Source organism: Rhinopithecus bieti, unplaced genomic scaffold (genome assembly GCF_001698545.2).
Source record: "Rhinopithecus bieti isolate Rb0 unplaced genomic scaffold, ASM169854v2 scaffold_23868, whole genome shotgun sequence".
NCBI lineage: Eukaryota > Metazoa > Chordata > Mammalia > Primates > Cercopithecidae > Rhinopithecus > Rhinopithecus bieti.
Window position 1 is genome coordinate 1,118,110 of NW_016811202.1, and position 19,925 is coordinate 1,138,034.

The 19,925-nt window shown below is 38.9% G+C and overlaps 1 protein-coding gene across 1 annotated transcript in view; it reads right to left on the reverse strand.

The window, feature by feature from the left end:
- RSF1 (remodeling and spacing factor 1) overlaps positions 1-19,925 on the reverse strand; it is a 174,097-nt gene that overhangs the window by 113,304 nt on the left and 40,868 nt on the right. The window contains exon 2 of the mRNA XM_017893539.1: positions 1,606-1,697. Within this exon, the coding sequence (XP_017749028.1) occupies positions 1,606-1,697 (92 nt within the window). The remainder of the gene's footprint in view (positions 1-1,605; positions 1,698-19,925) is intronic.

Consider the following 19,925-nt stretch of genomic DNA (forward strand, 5'->3'; position numbering starts at 1 on the left):
GAGGCGGGGTTGCGGTGAGCTGAGATCGCACCATTGCACTCCAGCCTGGGCAAAAGCAGCGAAACTCCATCTCAAAAAAAAAAAAAAAAAAAAAGATCAAAAGAAGCCCCCGGGCATGGTGGCTCACACTTGTAATCCCAGCACTTTGGGAGGCCAAGGTGGGCGGATCACGAGGTCAGGGGCTCGAGACCAGCCTGGCCAATATGGTGAAACCCTGTCTCTACTAATAATACAAAAAAAATTAGACGGGCGTGGTGGCGCGCGCCTGTAGTCCCGGCTACTCAGGAGGGTGAGGCAGGAGAATTGCTTGAACCTGGGAGGCGGAGGTTGCAGTGAGCCGAGACAGTGTCACTGCACTCTAGCCTGGGTGACAGAGTGAGACGATGTCTTTAAAAAAAAAAGATTAAAAGAAGCCTTCAAGAAACTTACAATACACAAGAAAGACAAATGTGAGGAACATTTCATCAGTGATATTTTAAAGCACTGGATTCACCAAATCCTGGATTTGAATGCTGACTCTGTCATTTTTAGCAATGTGAGACCGGTCAAGTTACTGTATTTAGTTTCTCAAAATCAATTTCCTTGTGAGTAAAATGAGGATAATCAGTATTTTAAAGCTGAGATAATGCAAAGAAAGCCCTAAACATCGCCTGGTACATAATGAACCATCAATATAAAACCATACGACAGTTTGTAAAACAGGGTTAAACAAATCCATGAAGGAACATCTTCCTGAGAGAAGGACTCAAGGAGACAGTACTACTTGAGCTGAGACCTAAAGGACAAATAAGTTGGCTAGGAAAACAAACTGATGGGAAGGTATTCCAAGCAGAAGATACCATATATGCAAAAATGCTGAGGAACAAAAAAGATGGCATGTTTCTGCATCAGTGGTCCTCAACCTTTTTGGCACCAGGGACCAGTTTTGCAGAAGATAATTTTTCCACAGACTGGGGGTGGTGTGTGGGAGGGAGATGGTTTTGGGATGATTCAAATGCATTACATTTGAATCAACTAGATGGTCCCCATCTGGAAGTGATGGGAAATAGTGACAGATCATCAGGCAGTAGATTCTCATAAGGAATGCACAACCTAGATCCTTCGCATGCGTAGTTCACAATAGGGTTCGCACTCCTACGAGAATCTATGCTGCAGCTGATTTCACAGGAAGCAGAGCTCAGATGGTAAGGAGAGAAATGGGGAGGACCGCTATTGGTCTGTGGCCCAGAGGTTGGGGACCCCTGTTCTATATAATAGAGTCTAGGGGAATCACTAAATAAGTCTATGCATACTATGTGAACTAAAGCAAAAATGACAACATCCCTAAGCCTTATCAGTTTCTTATTTGATGTGATCAGGGTGATTGTAAGAATTAAACAAGAAAAGACATGAAAAGTCCTGAGCACAGTGTTAGGCACAAAAGAAATACATTATTACTAAGTAGCAGGAAAAGAAGAGAATCATATACTTGTAGTCATGTGGATTTTGGAGCCATAGTCTTACTTTTAGTAAACTAATTAAAAATTATGTGTATTATAAAACATATCAATTTATGCTACAGTAATATTTCAGTAATAGAGCAGGAAATGTATGAATACTAGTTACCTTGATCAAATATTTTTCCCATCTGTCTGCAGTAACAGATTTGCCAATCTTCCTCATCAGCTTCAAATGGAGCTCCACCAATTCTTTTGGTACTTAAAAGAAAGAAAAAAAAATATTGTTAGCCAACAAAATAAAACATCGGTAAACATTTAAGATTATAAAAAAAAAAACCTTTCCCAACCCTGGATACCTTCTCAAAACAGACAGTGTTGATACTAGCTAACTTTTAGACCTCTGAATCAAAAAAGCCTAAACTACAGCAAGAAATGACCAAAAACCATTTTCTTAAAGATAAGCAGGAATACTCACATTTTCTTTCAAAACACCGTCAAATAAGAGTAAAACCTAATATAAACTATGAACTATAGTGATAATTATATGTCAATGTAGATTCATCAGTTACAAGAAATGTACCACTATTGTGGAAGTCAACAGTAGAGAAGTTGTATGTGTGTGGGGACAGGGATATATGGGAACTCTCCATACTTGCTGCTTAATTTTTCTGTGAACCTAAAATTGCTCTTAAAAAAACAGTTTGTTAAAAAAAAATACCATCAAGTAAAAGCACTTAACTATACAACTAAAGTTTGTATTCTGTTTATCTGCAATAACAAATATTTGGTTCCTTTGCTGAGATTTCAAAGACATACATTCATAGAATTAGAAAGCAACCAAGAAATATGAATTCCAAGTTGATAGATATGTCAGAAATTAAACTAACGGTTTCCAAGCTGCTTTGGAAAACTCTTCCAATCTATCCCTTGTCTGATGTGTTAACCTTCTCTGTAGCCTTTCTATGAATCTTTGCTTGACAAGCTTCATGGACAAAAAAATGACTTACCTTGCATAGCACTAAGTTCTGTTTTCTGGATAGTTCTAATTACTAGAAAGCTACCCTTACTCTCAAAATCTGCCCTCTGACAACTTCCTCTCCTAATTCTGGCTCTTAGTCTCTAGTTTCAAAGACAGTACTTTTAATCCCTCTTCTGTTGGAACCTTCAAATATTTGAGGACTGTCGTTATCTTCCCTCAGATTCTCTGCTTTGACTGTAAACAATCAGAGGTCCTCTAAATATTATTTAGGCATGGTCTGATTGTATTTAATTACATTAATTAGACCAGAGGGACACATACGGCTGTCAAAAGAAGCATTTCTCTTTTTTATTTTGAAACGGTATCTCACTCTTTTTGCCCAGGCTGGAGTACAGTGGCACAATCTCGGCTCACTGCAATCTCCGCCTCCTGGGTTCAAGCGATTCTCCTGCCTCAACCTCCCAAGTAGCTGGAATTACAGGTGCCCACCACTACTCCCGGCTAGTTTTGTATTTTAGTAGAGAGGGGTTTCACCATGTTGGCTAGGCTTGTCTGGAACTCTTGATCTCAGGTGATCTGCCCGCCTTGGCCTCCCAAAATGCTGGGATTACAGGCATGAGCCACTGCACCAGGTCTGAAATGACCATTTCTCAAATCCCAAATACCACTAGTAACCTAAGAGCAATATACTACCTAAGAAGATCCCATACTCAAATATATTGGCAAAATGCTGGATCAAAAAACAAAAAAGTTTTTTTTTTTTTTAAACCACAGGACTGTTGTCTTTATCATACGCCCTTTGTGCATTGTGAATATCCAAAATAGGTATACAATCTGCAGCATTCTCTAATATATTTGATCCACCATCTTGTAGGATACAAACACTCTGAGCGACAGGCTGGGAAATGATAACCTAACATTTTTCAGTCATTCTTTCCTTCCCTACTAAAGCTCCTTCTAAATTTGAAACACTTTGAAATATAAAAACATTCACCCATTCAACTAATTTCAATGGGTCAACTATTAGTAAGAAAGAACAAGTCCCTCTGTCCTTAATGAATCTACTTGAGTGAATCTTCATAGCAGGTAGAGTGGTGGGTTGGGGGTGGGAGTGGGAAGGAGCGTTCACAACAAGCAAACAGACAAATCTACTAAGATGTGAAGTATGGGGTTAAGGGTGGAATGGAGAAAAGGAGGGAAAGGGCATTGCTTGTACAAAAATAACAGATGCAAATAGCTAAAAACCCAAAAAGAACATGGAACTGGAGGAATGGACATAGATAATTACAGACTAATGAGGCCGGGCTCAGAAGTTTAGATTTTATGTAAAAGTTTAAGCAGGAAAGTCTGCTGCATTTTAGAAGACCTTAATGACTGAATTGGAGGAAGACAGATTTTTAAATATTAATAAAAGAAGTTTTATTTGCTTTTTTGTTTTAGGAGGTGGGGTACAGGGCCGAAGCTAGATATAAATTCAGGAAAACCTCAATCCAGAAGATAGGAGTAGCCTAAACTAAGGTAGAGGTGGTACAGAGAGAAGTGGACAGATCTGAGAAATGTTTAGGAAACAAAATTATTAAAACTTAGTGATTGACTTGTTGTGCAGTGATAAAAGATCTGGGCTGGATTCTCAGCTGCCCCACTTATAGAAGGAGACAACGGTTCTGGTTGAGTCCTTTAAACAATGAAGCTCAATTTCTCCATTAAAAAAGGCTATCTCACAGAATTTTGAAACTGTATAGCATTGTATAAATATAAAACACGTTTATTTCTGTTGTGTTTTAAAACCAAGGTTACTTTCTTCAATTTCTCCTTTTCCCCAAACACAGAAGTCTTGAGGGTTCTCCCTTCCCATGCATCTTAAACCCGCCTCCTATTTCCTTTCCCTAGGACATTACTATACCTTCTCACATCAGAAAAACAGCTATGGACAGTCTCCTGCAATCAAACCAATTTTCCAAAAAGACTGCTTTCACATTACTTCCCAGTTGGTAAGTAATTTTTATGGCTCCTAAATACCTACATAAACCCAGCCAGATTTCTTACCCTAGCCTCAGAGTCCCAATATTCAGTCTCATCCTAACTGCAATCCTTCTCTTTTACTTCCTGCACTGATATCCTCAATTTGAATCATTTTGCCAGTTAATGGTCCACTAAACATACTCAGCCCATTACCTATGTGGGCTTTATTAAAGAGTTATTTATTGTTTTCTGCCCACTTGAATCATATTTATCTTTCAATGTCTAGGCAATACAAGTCCCAAAAGTCTCTGTGAGAGATTTCTAGTACCAGCAACCTCTTTGTCCCTGGAATGCCCACTGTATTCATACTGTCTGTGTCACTCATTTAGCAGTTGGCTAAAACCTTTGCACCAGTGTTTTACGCACGTCCCCCACCAGTGTTCTATGCTACACAGAATCATGAAAGATTTTGATACTATTGGTATTATTTTTTAAAAGCCACTACAAGACAAAAATAAAAGTGAATAAATATGTTTTCATCCCACTTTACAAATCTACTCATTGTTGATTTAGGCATGTACAAATAGATTATATATTACTTGATTTATTAGAGTACTGGCTCTTCTACAGTCAGCACTATGCAACAGAAATATAAGATGAGTCATATAATTTCAAATTTTCTAGTAAAATATTATAAAAGTAAAAGAGATTAAAATTAATTTTAATAATATATTTTATTTAATGCCCTATATCCAAAATTATGTCAACACATAATCAACTTTTTTTTTTTGAGACGGAGTCTTGCTCTGTCACCCAGGCTGGAGTGCAGTGGTGTGATCTTGGCTCACTGCAACCTCCGCCTCCCGAGTTCAAGCGATTCTTCTGCCTCAACCTCCTGAATGGCTGGGATTACAGGCATGTGCCACCACGCCTGGCTAATTTTTGTATTTTTAGTAGAGACGGGGTTTCATCATGTTGGTCAGGTTGTTCTCGAACTCCTGACCTCATGATCTGCTTCCTCGGCCTTCCCAAGTGCTGGGATTACAGGTGTGAGCCACCGCGCCCGGCCAATCACTATTTTTAAAGTATTACTTTCTTTTGTACTAAGCAGAAGATTTTACTTTTTGGACTATTTAAAATACATTGTGCATTTCACACTGACAGCACATCTCAATTCAAACTAGCTATATTTCAAGTCCTCAAGGGCCACATGTGGCTAGAGGCTACTGTACTGGATAGTACTGCATAGTGTAGACCTAGTATGCTTAAAATTAAAATTTATAACCCACTAAACATACCAACTGAATGAATATTTTGTTACAAATAGAACTGATATGCTGATAATCTTTAAGCGCACTAGTATAATCTGTCAGTTGATAAGAAACAAGCTACAGGAAAATCAATCAACATTATAGTTTATTAAACATTAAAACCAACATACTTTTTATTCTTTAAAACGGCACTGTCTATTCAATAGATTGCTCCAGGATGATTGAAATGTTCTGTATCTGCACTTTTTAGTGCAGTAGCCATTAGCCACATGTGTCTACTGAGAAGTTGAAATGTGGCTAATAAAACTAAAGAATTCAATTATTAATTTTATTTATTTTTAATTATCTTAAATTTTAATAAACAGGTAGTAAGTTGCTATGGCTTTGGACAGCTGTAAAGTATCAATCATATATATACATTTTTTGAGATGGAGTCTCACTCTGCTGCCCAGGCTGGAGTGCAGTGGTACGATCTCAGCTCACTACAACCTCCACCTCCTGGGTTCAAATGATTCTCCTACCTCAGCCTCCCAAGTAGCTGGGACTACAGGCACATGCCACCACACCTTGGCCTCCCAAAATGCTGGGATTACAGGTGTGAGCCACTGCGCCCAGCCATCAATCATATTTTTTAAATACATGATCATTTTCTGAAACACCGACAAGCTCTAAATTCATTTATCGCCTGTAAGATTTCTAAAATAGTTTCATTTCCAGAAGATAATTATTAACTTCCTTCCAAAGATTTACTTATTAACCACTTTCCATCAATCCAAAAAACAGTAGTATTTGTCCCAATTAAACTGAAATTCCTCTACCTTTTCACATGATAAATTTCATAAAATAACTTTTAACAAACCCTCTTCTTTCACAGGGCCTCAGGAGGTGAAAGATTCTGAAGGAGAAAGAAACAGGGGCTATGTGAATTCACAAAGCGCTGCCAATATGATGTAGGTATGAAGTAGCAGAAAAGTGGTAGAATCCCAGATTACATTACTGATCCAATTACTCGAAGATGTTTTATATTTTGACATTTTTCTAAGCATCTTTCTAGCACCATGTCTTAAAACTGTCACTGCTCCTGAAAATCTATTGTGTTACTTATAATTTTACTTTTTTGAATGGTAGAAATGTACAGCACCTCATAATGGCTAAAGACATAATTCTTATCATTCTTCAATAAAGTCTTCTACTTCAATTTAGTTTAAGCTTATAAGCAGAGATACAGTTATGAAAACAGTTGACTTTATCTAGGCCATTGATAAAAGAACACTGATTTCAGATACAGTGATTCAAAGACAAGCTTACAATAAGCTTTTACTTACTGCCTAGTTTTTAGAAACTCTGTTGGGGGAGCACAGTTTTAGAATAATGAGACTGATCCCACAGGCCACTTGATCCTCGAAATCACTGTCATGTATTCATACACCTTATCTTCGAAGAGTTCACTTAATCAATCATCCTAGTTTTCTGAAAAGCAAAGAAACAGCTCAAGACTATGAACTGTAACTCAGACGATCATCTAAAAAGGTATAGTACAGAAAGGCTGGGTTGCAGTGGCTCACACCTGTAATCCCAGCACTTTGGGAGGCCAAGGTGGGCAGATCACAAGGTCAGCAGATTGAGACCATCCTGGCTAACACGGTGAAACCCCATCTCTACTAAAAATACAAAAAATTAGCCGGGTGTGGTGGCGTGCACCTGGGAGCTACTCGGGAGGCTGAGAATTGCTTGAACCTGGGAGGTAGAGGTTGCAGTAAGCCCAGATTGTGCCACTGCACTCCAGCCTGGGTGACAGAGTGAGACTCCGTCTCAAAAAACAAAACAAAACAAAACAGAAGTATAGTACAGAGATTCCAGCTAAATATAAGCTCACCTCATTACCACTGCAGGAAAAAATAAATCTGAGAATAACTGTTATACAGGCAGATAAACCAAGGGGTATCTGCTGCTCCAGTTTAGGTTTCTGAGTTCTACTGAGAATCATACTGTTGTTTCCACATACATAAACACACCAAACATGGCTCAGATTATTTCAGAACCAAAAACTAGAAAATGTTATCTGCCACAAAGAAAGTCATCGTATCAGCATGGCTTGAGGTGGTGATCAGACCAGCAATTCAGAAAGAAGAACCGTATTAAGAGAAATGAAACCCTGTAAAACTGCAGCACCCTGTGAAACCACCTTTCCTGAAGAAGAATTCCTTAAAGAGAGGCAAGGCCTCTATAAAATGAAGTGGATAACCCACACAGCAGTCAGTCTTTAAAGGGATACTCTTTGCTTATACTTATAACCACCATCCTGGTAGAGGGAATTTGTGGTACTTGAGGCAATGGCTTCCAGTACCAGATGTCTCCAGCTCCAATCAGATGACCCCATTTCCCTCTTTCTATTCTTTCTAACTCAATTTAATGATCATAGAGAGGAGTTGGGGGGAAGAAGGAAAGGGACAGAAAGAGTCAAAACAAATTTAACAAGAGTGATGTGACAGTACTTAAGGGGGAAGGAGAGATTTTTTCCCCCAAACTAATTTCTTTCCCCAGTAATTTCAATCTAGTGAAAAGTTCAAAGACTAGTACACTCTTCACCTAGATGCACACCACTTGTTAACATTTTTGCCATTGAAAGGGAAACATGTGACACACAGTTAAAACCATCGGGAAATGCCTCTTTAATAAAGATGACACCATAAAGATAAGAAACAGCCAACCAAGCCAAGGAAGAAGGGAGCATGGCAGGAAAAAGGAAATGCAGGTGTAAAAGTCCTGAGGAGGCCAACAGCTTCTTCCAATGTGGCTAGAAAAAGAAAAGGATACAAGATGCTGCTAGAGAAGGGAACAAAGGCCAAGTCTTTGAGCTACATAAAAAGTTTAGATTTTATTCTAAGGGTAATGAGAACCCACAGGAAGAATGCAGGAAAGTTTCATGATTAAAGTTCTTAAAAGATCACTCTTTTAAATCCAGGGTCTGTTTGACAGGGGGCAGGAAGCAGGGGTAGATGGAGTTACTGAAGAAACAAAATTGTACTAATGCTGAGTGACGGGCACATGAAAGTCCATTATATAACTTACTACTTTTATATATTTCATATTTTCCATAATTTAAAAATGTCCATAGGATAGAAAGATTACTTGGCTGCACTGTGAGGAACAAATTGGAGAGGGTATAAATATGACTAATTAGGAAGACATCGCAATACTTCAGACCGGATAATGATGGCTTGGACTAAGGCTGTGGCGCAGAGATGTAGGAAAAGTACCCTGAAGGAAAATTGCAAAAATTTACAACTTTTCTAAGATTTTAAAACATTTTCTAAGAAGCACCTCTGCCAATCTTAATCCAAAGAAGTGACTGCTTTATGTGTCCTGTACGATGATCCCTATTAGTTTATTCGTTCTGAAAAGCAGAAATCATGACTTTTAGTTTAATCACACTCATATTTCAGAAAGGCAGTATGTACACACAGACATTTAATCAAGTCAAATAAATGTATTTGTACCACATTTTGTTTCTGACACTTTTTTTTTTTTTTGAGACAGGGTCTCACTCTGTCACTCAGGCTGGATTGCAGTGGCACAATCGTGGCTCACTGCAGCCTCGATCTCCTGGACTCAACTGATCCTTCTACCTTAGCCTCCTGAGTAGTTGAGATTGTAAGCAGGCACCACCATACACAGCTAGTTTTTGTATTTTTTTTTGTACAGACAGGGTCCCACTATGTTGGCCAGGCTGGTCTCAAACTACTGGGCTCAAGTGATCTGCCCGTCTCGGCCTCCCAAAGTGCTGGGATTACACCTGTAAGCTACCATGCCTGGCCTGTTTCTCATACTCTTCATCATTTCAAAGGTCACATATCACTTAAAAACCTGCACTTAATATAACAACTATGACATTACTAAAAACTACGTTATATGTATATTACAAAAGCACTAGAAAGTCAGGAGAAAGGGGTGCAAACATTGAATCTGTCATTCATAATTGAAGGAATTACACAAGATGATATAAAGTCCTCCAGCTCTAATATTCAATGTCTATAACTAGGTATTGAGGTATTTATTTACTTGCCTTATAACAAGGCAACAGTTGATAATACCATCTTAGAATTTTGGAACTGGAAGCAATGATCTAATTCACACTCTTTGACAGACTGGAAAACTTAGACCTGAGATGTGACAAGACTCGCCCAAGATGGAAAAAAAAAAAAAAGGGCCAGGAAGAACCCAGACTTTTAGCCTTCTATTCCAGGGCTCTTTCCGATGTTTCTCCAAGTATCAAATGGATGAAGAAATAGTTCACAAGACCTAACTTATGAATCAAACCATTCTTTCTGCACAGCTTCGTATCTGGTTTTTGATATTCGGTTGTTCCTGTCTATGCACCTTGAGGCATCATCCATTTCTAAAACATAACCCTGTCAAATAGTTACTGTGGAAACAGAAAAATTATTAATACTCCTTCTAATCCATTCTCCCTTTCTTAAAAAACACTATTGAGATGGAATGCACACACCATACAACTCATCCACTTAAAGTGTACCATCCAATGGCTTTTAGTATATTACATTATTTATTTAACAGTGGTAAAATATATTTACTATGAAATTTGCTATTTTAATCATTTTTTTAGTGTGCAATCAGTGGCACCAATTACATGCCCAGCATTGCACAACCATCACACTATTTCCCAGTCTATTCTTACAGTTTGAAGCAGCCATTCTACTTCCAAACTGATTTTGGAAAATTTTAAATACAAAAAGCAGAGTCTGCTATAGTATATATGCTCAACGGGGGCAAACACTCGTTCTTGGAGGAAAAAAATCTAAATCTGGTCCTCTAAATCTTACTTAACCTTACCTGTCAAAATCTTATTCCTTTATATTTAATGTCTCTTGCTAGAGAAAAATTAATTTAAAATTAAATTACACTTTTCTCTTCAGTGGTGTAATACTTTTTAAAAATTCAAAAGCAGGTGTTGTTACTTAAAATGTAATATGCTATCATAGACAATGCCCAACCTACAAAGCGGCTCTATCCCACTGAAACCCACACAAAACTAGTTTTTTTTGACCACCCAGTTACCCCTCAAAAACTAATTTTATCAATAATGTTCACTACAATAGATAAAATTATCTTGTAATTTTAATATTTAAAGCAGAAAAGGCAGGTACACTAGCTAAAAACTGTCTTAAATTTATCCCAAATGCTGATAATTAAGAGAAAACAAATACTTAGATTTCTGGCTAAGATCAAGTGTAATATCGGTTCTTATCAGTGTAATATCAACAACAACAACAAAAAATACAGAACACACGAACTAAGTAAAACCAGGAAAGGAAAAGAGAAAGAAAAGAAAGGTAAGCTCTTTAACTTCATATAGTCATAATTATCTTTAAGTCTCAAGTCCTAATGATCTATCTTCTATCTCCTCTTCCTTTTCTCTCATCCTTAGATGTAGGCTCCATGAGCACATCCACCTGCCTTTTTCATCACTGTATTCCCAGCACCAAGCACAGTTCCTACTTAATGGTAGACACTCAACTATTTGATGAACTGGAACAGGGACAAGAAAATAAAAAGATAAGGAAAGCAACAGGGAGAGGGGAGTAAGCAAAGTAAAATATTTCTGCAGACAGCTAGAAAAGAGAGTTCCAGGCTGGGCGCGGTGGCTCACGCCTGTAATCCCAGCACTTTGGGAGGCTGCAGCGGGCAGATCATGAGGTCAGGATTTCGAGACTAGCCTGGCTAATATGGTGAAACCCGGTCTCTACTTAAAAAATACAAAAATTAGCCGGGCATGGTGGTGTGCACCTGTAATCCCAGCTACTCCAGAGGCTGAGGCAGGAGAATCGCTTGAACCCAGGAGGTGGAGGTTGCAGTGAGCTGAGATCGCACCACTGCACTCCAGCCTGGCCATAGAGTGAGACTCTGTCTCAAAAAAAAAAAAAATAATAATAATAATAAATAACAAAATAAAATACAGAAAGAAAGAAAAGAGAGTTCCCAGGCCAGGTGCTGCAATGGTTCACGCCTGTAATCCCAGTACTTTGGAAGACAGATGCAGGCAGATCAGCTTTCTCATGTAACTGGGACCATAAGCATGTCCCACCATGCCTGGCTAATTCTTAAATTTTTCTGTAGAGTTCAGGTTTCCTTACTATAGCCCAGGCTGGTCTTGATCTCCTGGGCTCAAGTGATCCTCCGGGCTCAGCCTCCCGAAGTGCTGGGATTAACAGGTGTGAGTCACTGTGCACAGCTCCCCTACACCTCTCAAAAAAGACGCCGGGCATGCTAACATGTGCTTGTAGTCCTTAGTTACTTGGGATGCTGAGGGAGGAGAACTGCTTGAGCCTAGGACTTCAAGGCTATAGTGAGCTATGATTGCACCAACTGCGCTTCAGCCTAGGTGCCAAAGTGAGACACTGTACCATTAAAACAAACAAACAAAACAGGGAAAATACCTTCAACAGCATATTAAAAGATTCCTTTATGATTCAAAACCATAATTTTAGGTGTTACAAAATCAGTTACATGTTTCTTTTATAGACAATTCTACAGAACTATAAACTTATACTATAAGAACTCCATTTCTTGGTGAAATTTATATTCTGTCTTTACTCCTTGCTAATTAGTGATCAGCTCATACCTTTTCTTCAGTTAACATTCATTTGACAAGCAGAGGTACCTAGATAAGTGCATACTATGTCATCTTATAGTTTCCTGAGATTTTATCATAAAGCAGAATGAAATGAGCTCATTATAGTTTCTAGTTATTTCAATAAATTAGAAAATGTATATGAATGCACTTTATATATCATAAAGCAATACCCAAGCCAAAGTTATCATTATTCACCAGCAGATGGTGATCATGTGTTACTTAAAGAAAAATTCTGACACCTTATTCGGGGACTAGCCAGCCAACTGCTAAAAATGATCAATAAGCAAATTAGAGTATCTGAATAAAATGTTGGTGATTTTTAAGTACAATCAAATGGAACATCAGCAAACACAAGCAATAAAAAACAGGTTTAGAAGTCTGAAGACTTCTAAAGGAACCGTTTTCTCTATGTGAACATTTGCAAACTGGTAATTAAAGAAAAAGATAACAATGAATGTGTTTCTGGCAATCCTATATAGATTATTAAACCACTCATTCCACACTGAACTTCTTGAACTACAGACAGAAAAACTTCTACCCAGCAAAATGGTGACACTAAACCATTTAGAAAAAAACACAAGGACAGACTAGTACAATAAAACCCCATGACCTCATCACCTCACTTAAACGATTATAAATAAATGAACAAGAGACGTTTTTTCTTCTCCAATGGAAGAAAAGCAAATTCTAGATATCATTATTTCATTCATAAATACTTCAGTGTGCATCTCTAAAAGATAAAATTGCCATAATACCATTATTATCTCTTTGAAAATAATCATAATACCATTATGATATTAACCATAATTATTTTATTTTATTTTATTTTTGAGATGGAGTCTCGCTCTGTCGCCCAGGCTGGAGTGCAGTGGCCGGATCTCAGCTCACTGCAAGCTCTGCCTCCCGGGTTTATGCCATTCTCCTGCCTCAGCCTCCCGAGTAGCTGGGACTACAGGCACCTGCCACCTCGCCCGGCTAGGTTTTTTTTTTGTATTTTTTAGTAGAGACAAGGTTTCACAGTGTTAGCCAGGATGGTCTCAAACTCCTGACCTCGTGATCCGCCCGTCTCGGCCTCCCAAAGTGCTGGGATTACAGGCTTGAGCCACCGCGCCCGGCCTAACCATAATTATTTTAAAATAACAATATCATTATTACCACATTTTCAAAATTAGTAATCCCCGCCAGACGTGGTGGCTCACGCCTATAATCCCAGCACTTTGGGAGGCTGCAGCAGGTGGATCACTTGAGGTCAGGAGTTCGAGACCAGCCTGGTCAACATGGTGAAACCCTGTCTCTACTAAAAATACAAGAAGTTAGCCAGGCATGGTGGTAGGTGCCTGTAGTCCCAGCTACTTGGGAGGCTGAGGAAGGAGAATCGCTTGAACCTGGGAGGTGGAGGTTGTGGTGAGCTGGTATCGCATCACTGCACTCCAGCCTGGGCAACAAGAGCGAAACTCCATCTCTAAATAAATAAATAAAGTAATATTTCCTTCTAAAGGTTCAGGAAAGCTGAGATCTTAATGACATTTTTAAAAGAGTTCCACCGAAAGTACTGAGTTGTGCTGGGTGAGGTGGCACACACCTGTAATCCGAGCTACTTGAGAGCCTGAGGCAGGAGGATTGCATAAACCCAGGAGTTCAAGACCAGTCTGGGCAACATACCAAGACCCTGTCTCAAAAACAAACAAACAAATGAACAAAAAAGCAAACAAAATTATTCAATTGTATTGAAAAATTAACATCCTTACTACTCTTCATTGTTGGCAAAGAAGCATCATTATCTCAATACCTAGTTCTTATGTGCATAAAATCTAACCTAACAGAAAATAAGACAAATAGTATCTTAAACTTCACGCATGGTGGCTCACGTCTGTAATCCCAGCAGGCTGAGGCATAAGGATCGCTTGAGACCAGGAGTTTGAGAGTAGCCTAGGCAACACAGGGAGATCCTGTCTCAGGAAGGGGAGGGGAGGGGAGGGGAAGGGGAAGGGGAGGGTGAAAATACCTTCAGGCTTTAGAGAAAACAATGTTCCTAGCAGTGTTTTACTAAGGCTGGGTCCCTTGAAAAATCATAAAACATAAAATTAAGTATTTTCATTTATATGTGACATTGAACAAATCTTTTACACTGCTGTTGGTCTCAAACAACAATAATATAAGGTTATCAAACGTGGAAACTGTTTTTTTTAAATCAACTATTACCATGTTAAGAGTATGATAAAGTCCCCTCTAACATATGCTCCCTCTTCTCTCTTTCTGAAAATAGTTCTTTGCAAACTCTTGCACTCAAGTGATCCTCCTACCTCAGCCTACCAAGTAGCTTGGACTACAGGCACACCCCCATGCCCAGCTAATTTTTAGCAGAGATGAGTCTCACTACGTTGCCCAGGACTAAATGGACTCTTCAGTCTTTGTCTTAATTTGGGAACATATGACACTGTTGATCATATCTTCCTTCTTGAAACCTGGGCATTCTGTGACATCACTTTTCTGATTTATCTTATCTCTCTGTCCTTTTTTGGATTCCTTTGCAAGCCCTCTGTTTCTGGTCTATCCTTGAAAGCTAGTTATTTCCATTTTAGAATTTCATTTCTTTAGTCCCTAAGTTATCTGATCCACCGTTTTGTTCCAATTTATCTTTTCATTCATTCATTCATTCACTCACTCATTCATTCATTCATTCATTTTTTGGAGACAGAGTCTCACTCTGTCGCCCAGGCTGGAGTGCAGTCGCACTATCTCAGCTCACTGCAGCCTCTACCTCCCAGGTTCAAGTGATTCTCATGCCTCAGTCTCCCAAGTAGCTGGGATTACAGACGTGCACCACCATGCCCCGCTAATTTTTGTATTTTTCGTAGAGACAGGGTTTCACCATGTTGGCCAGGCTGGTCTCAAACTCCTGACCTCAGGTGATCCACCCACTTCGGCCTCCCAAAGTGCTGGGATTATAGACATGAGCCACTGCGCTGGGCTATTTATTTATTTTTAGAGACAGAGTCTCACTCTGTTACTTGGGCTGAAGTGAAATGGTGTGATCATAGCTCACTGTAGCCTTCAACTCCTGGGCTCGAGTGATCCTACTGCCTCAGCCTCCCTAGTAGCTAGGACTACAGGGACACCACTATGCCTTGCTATTTCTTAATTTTTTTTTTTTTTTGAGATGGAGTTTCGCTCTTGTTGCTCAGGCCGAAGTGCAATGGCGCAATCTTGGCTCACTGCAACCTCTGCCTCCTGGGTTCAAGCCATTCTCCTGCCTCAGCCTCCCAAGTAGCTGGGATTACAGGCATGCACCACCACACCTGGCTAATTTTGTAGTTTTAGTAGAGATGGAGTTTCTCCATGTTGGTTAGGCTGGTCTCAAACTGCTGACTTCAGGTGATCCGTCCACCTCGGCCTCCCAAAGTGCTGGGATTACAGGTGTGAGCCACCGCGCCCAGCCTCTTAAAAAATTCTTTCTAGACACGGGCTGCTTAAATTTAAATATACTATTGTCTTGCTGTACTAGTTAAAGATACGTTCAGGTAACAGAAAACCTTACTAGAGTGACTTTACAAATAAAAGGTTAGTTTTTCTCATGTAACAAGAAGTCCAGAGTAATGAGTTGCCAGTTTCTGTTTACAGACTCAACAAATCTATCATACTGAACTTCTTGGAGTTCCCAAATTTACCATGCTATTTCTACCCTCCAGGGCTCCTCACTCCATTTCCTCCCATCATGGGGTTCAATTTAGACGTTGCTTCCTTTGGAAATCATTCTTTTATCCCACCATATCCAGACTAAGAGCCAATGCTGGGTGTCCTCAAATGATCCTAATTTGTACTTATGCAACACATTGTATCATAAATGCCCGTTTAATTAGCTCTATTCCACATTAAACAGGCCTGTATCTTCAGCACCTAGGACAGTGGCTAGCACATACCATGCATTCCATAAAGACTTGTTCAATTGCATGGGTTTGGTCTTTTAAAAAACCAAATAACTGTTTTTGATAAACATGAACTTCTAACCCAAGTAACTAACTGATTAGCAAACAATAATACATGTTTCTTGCTCAGACTTAAAGAATCAAATAGAAAAAAATAACAAATTTCTAAAACCACTAAGGAAACATGTAAAATAAAATATCTGTCTTCAGGATGTGCAATCGACCATTCCATGCCATCAACTTACAGGTGGCCAACCATAAACTGGCTTTTATGGAAACTGAAGTTTTAGGAAGTTTAGTGAGTTTGCTAATTAATACATGACAAAAGGTAGGCTACCTAAGATAATAAAAAACAAAACAGAGAGAGACTATGGGCCAGGTGCTGTGGCTCACACCTATAATCCCAGCACTTTGGGAAGCCGAGGTGGGCAGATCACTTGAGGTCAGGAGTTCGAGACAAGCCTGGCCAACATGGTGAAACCTGTCACTACTAAAATTACAAAAATTAGCTGGGCATGGTGGCATATGCCGGTAGTCCCAGCTACTTGGGAGGCTGAGGCAGGAGAATGGCTTGAACCCGGGAGGCAGAGGTTGCAGTGAGCCGAGACTGTGCCACTGCACTCCAGCCTGGGCAACAGAGCGAGACTCCGTCTCAAAAAAAAAAAAAAAAAAAAAAAAAAATATTACTAAAAAAAATTTCTCCCATGCTCCACTTTGCAGTCAGTCACCCTACTTCTGAACTCAAAAAACCATTGATCTGTTTTCCATACTACAGATTTGTCTTTTCTAGAGTTTCATATAACATGAACTCTTTTTGTCTGGCTTTTTGCCTCACATAATGTTTTTGAGATTCACACTTTGTAACATCAGTGTCCCTTTGTATGAATTTATCAAAATTTGGTCATCCAATCATTGGCTGATGAATGAACTGTTTTTTTTTTTTTTTTTTTTTTTGAGACAGAATCTCACTGTCACCCAGGCTGGAGTGCAGCGGCTCAATTTCAGCTAATTGCAACCTCCACCTCCTGGGTTCATGCAATTCTCCTGCCTCAGCCCGCTGAGTACCCAGGATTCCAGGCACGTGCCATCATGCCCGGCTAATTTTTGTATTTTCAGTAGAGATGGGGTGTCACCATGTTGGCCAGGCTGGTCTCGAACTTCGGACCTCAAGTGATCCGCCCACCTCAGCCTCTCAAACTGTTGCAATTATAGATGTGAGCCACTGTGCTTGGCCTCTGTGTTTTGACTATTATAAATAAAGTTGCTATGAATATTTCTGTGCATGTCTTTGTATGGACATACATTTTTATTTCTCTTGAGTAGATAGCAGTGGAGCTCATGGGTTGTGCGGTAGACACAGGTTTAACTTAATAAGAAACTCCCAAACATTTTGCCAATGTAAGCGGTACCATTTATTATTGTCTAAGAATTCCAACTGTTTCACATCCTCAAAAACACTTGAGGTGTCAGTCATTTTAAAAGAACGTTTTCTTCTTTCTTGGATAGTGTTCTAGAAATGTCAATAATATCTGTTGATAATATTGTTCATGTTTTCTATATTCTGAATGATTTTGTCTAGTTGCACTATTGATTACTGAGAGGGAAGTGTTGAAATTTCCAATTTTAACTGTGCATTATATATATTTTTTAAGTTGTTTTTGCTTCATGTGTTTTAAAGCTCTGCTATTAGTGAAAATACTGTCAGAATTGTATCTTCCTAATGAATAGCACTATGAAACACCCCTATTTATTTCTAATATTCCATTTCATTTTCTGATACTAATACAGTCATTAGTCTTCTCATTTTAGTTGGCTATAGTAATATAGCCATCTCATTTTCCAATATTAATATAGTAATTCCAGCTTTCTTACGATGAGTTTTGCATATCATTTTACATCCTTTTACTTCTAACCTATATCTTTATGTTTGAAGTGAATTTCTATAGACAGCATATACCTGGCTGGGTCTTTCTTTTCTATCCACTCTGCCAATCTCATTTAATTTTAATTAAAATACCACATGTGGTTTAGTGGTGACATATTGGAGAGAGCAGGTTTAGAACAAGGATTAGGCCAGAAGCGGTGGCTCATGCCTGTAATCTCAGCACTTTGGGAGGCTGGGGCAGGCAGATCACTTTCGGTCAGGAGCTGGAGACCAGCCTGGCCAACATGGTGAAACCTCGTCTCTACTAAATATACAAAACTTAGCCGGGTGTGGTGGCGTGCACCTGTAGTCCCAGCTACTCGGGAGGCTAAGACAGGAGAATCGCATAAATCCAGGAGGTGGAGGCCACAGTGAGCAGAGATCATGCCACTGAACTTCAGCCTGGGCCACAGGGCGAGAATCCATCTCAAAACAAAAAGCAAAAACAAACAAACAAAACAAACAAGGATTAGCAAACTACTGCCCACAGGGCAAATGCGGCATGTTACCTACTTTAGCGATGCCTGCAACTAACCATGTTTCTACATTTTAAAAAAGGGTGGAGGAGAAAAAAAAAAAATCAAAGAAAGCATAATATTTTGACACACAACAACACGAAACTCAAATCTTAGTCTAACGTTTTATTGGAACACAAAAAATGTAATTTCTATGGCTACTTTTGTGCCTCAAGAGCAGAATTAAACAGTTTTAACAGACACTGTATTGATGATCACAAAGCCTAAAATATTCTTTAATGTCTGAGAAAAACTTGGCTAACCCCAAACTAAAATTATTTCTGTTTAATGCAATAACTGATTTAATTGAGTTAAAATCTATAATCCTACCATTTATTTTGTTCATATACATTTATTTGTTCCTTTCTTACTCCTTTTAATGTCTTCTTTTGAATTAACCTGATTAAAATTAACTTCATTTAATATCTACTCTTAGCTAATTAATTATACTTCTTTAAGTTTTTATGGTTGCTTCAGGTTTTACAAAACAAAGCATCTTTAACTCAATATGGTCTACTATTAAATAATATTCTATCACTTCACATACAACGTGAACACTTTTTACCCTCAGGACATCATACTTGCATTTCCTTGTTCTCATCCTTAGTACTAGAGCTTTCATGTTTCACTTCCTCATATATTGTGAAATTTGCAATACCTGGTGATTTTTGCTTAAAATAGTTAATTATTTTTTTAAAGACTTTTTAAAAATTGGGTAAAATTTAATTTTAACATATTTATCCTTTCTTACACTTGTCATCGCTTTGTCTAGGTCCAAGTTTTCATCTGAAGATGTTTCTTGTAGTGTAAGTGGCTAGCTCATAACATGTTCTTTCGCTTTACCTGCCTGAAAAGTTTTATTTCACCCTCATTTTTGAAGGGTATTTTGTTGGATATAGAAGTTTTCATCTAATACTTTTCATTTAGTACTTTTGCAACATCCATTATCAGCCGGGTGCAGTGGCTCACTCTTGTAATCCCAGCACTTTGGGAGGCTGAGGTGGGCAGACTGCTTGAGCCCAAGAGTTTGAGACCAGCCTGGGCAACACAGCAAGACCTACTCTCTACAAAAAATTTAAAAATTAGCCAGGCATAGTGCTGTGCGTCAGGAGTCCCAGCTACTCAGGAGGCTGAACTGGGAGGCTCGCCTGAGCCTAGGAAGTTGAGGTTGCAGTGAGTCATGTTTATTCCACTGCACTCCGCCTGGGTGACAGAACAAGACCTGATCTCAGAAAAAAAAAAAAAAAAAAAAAA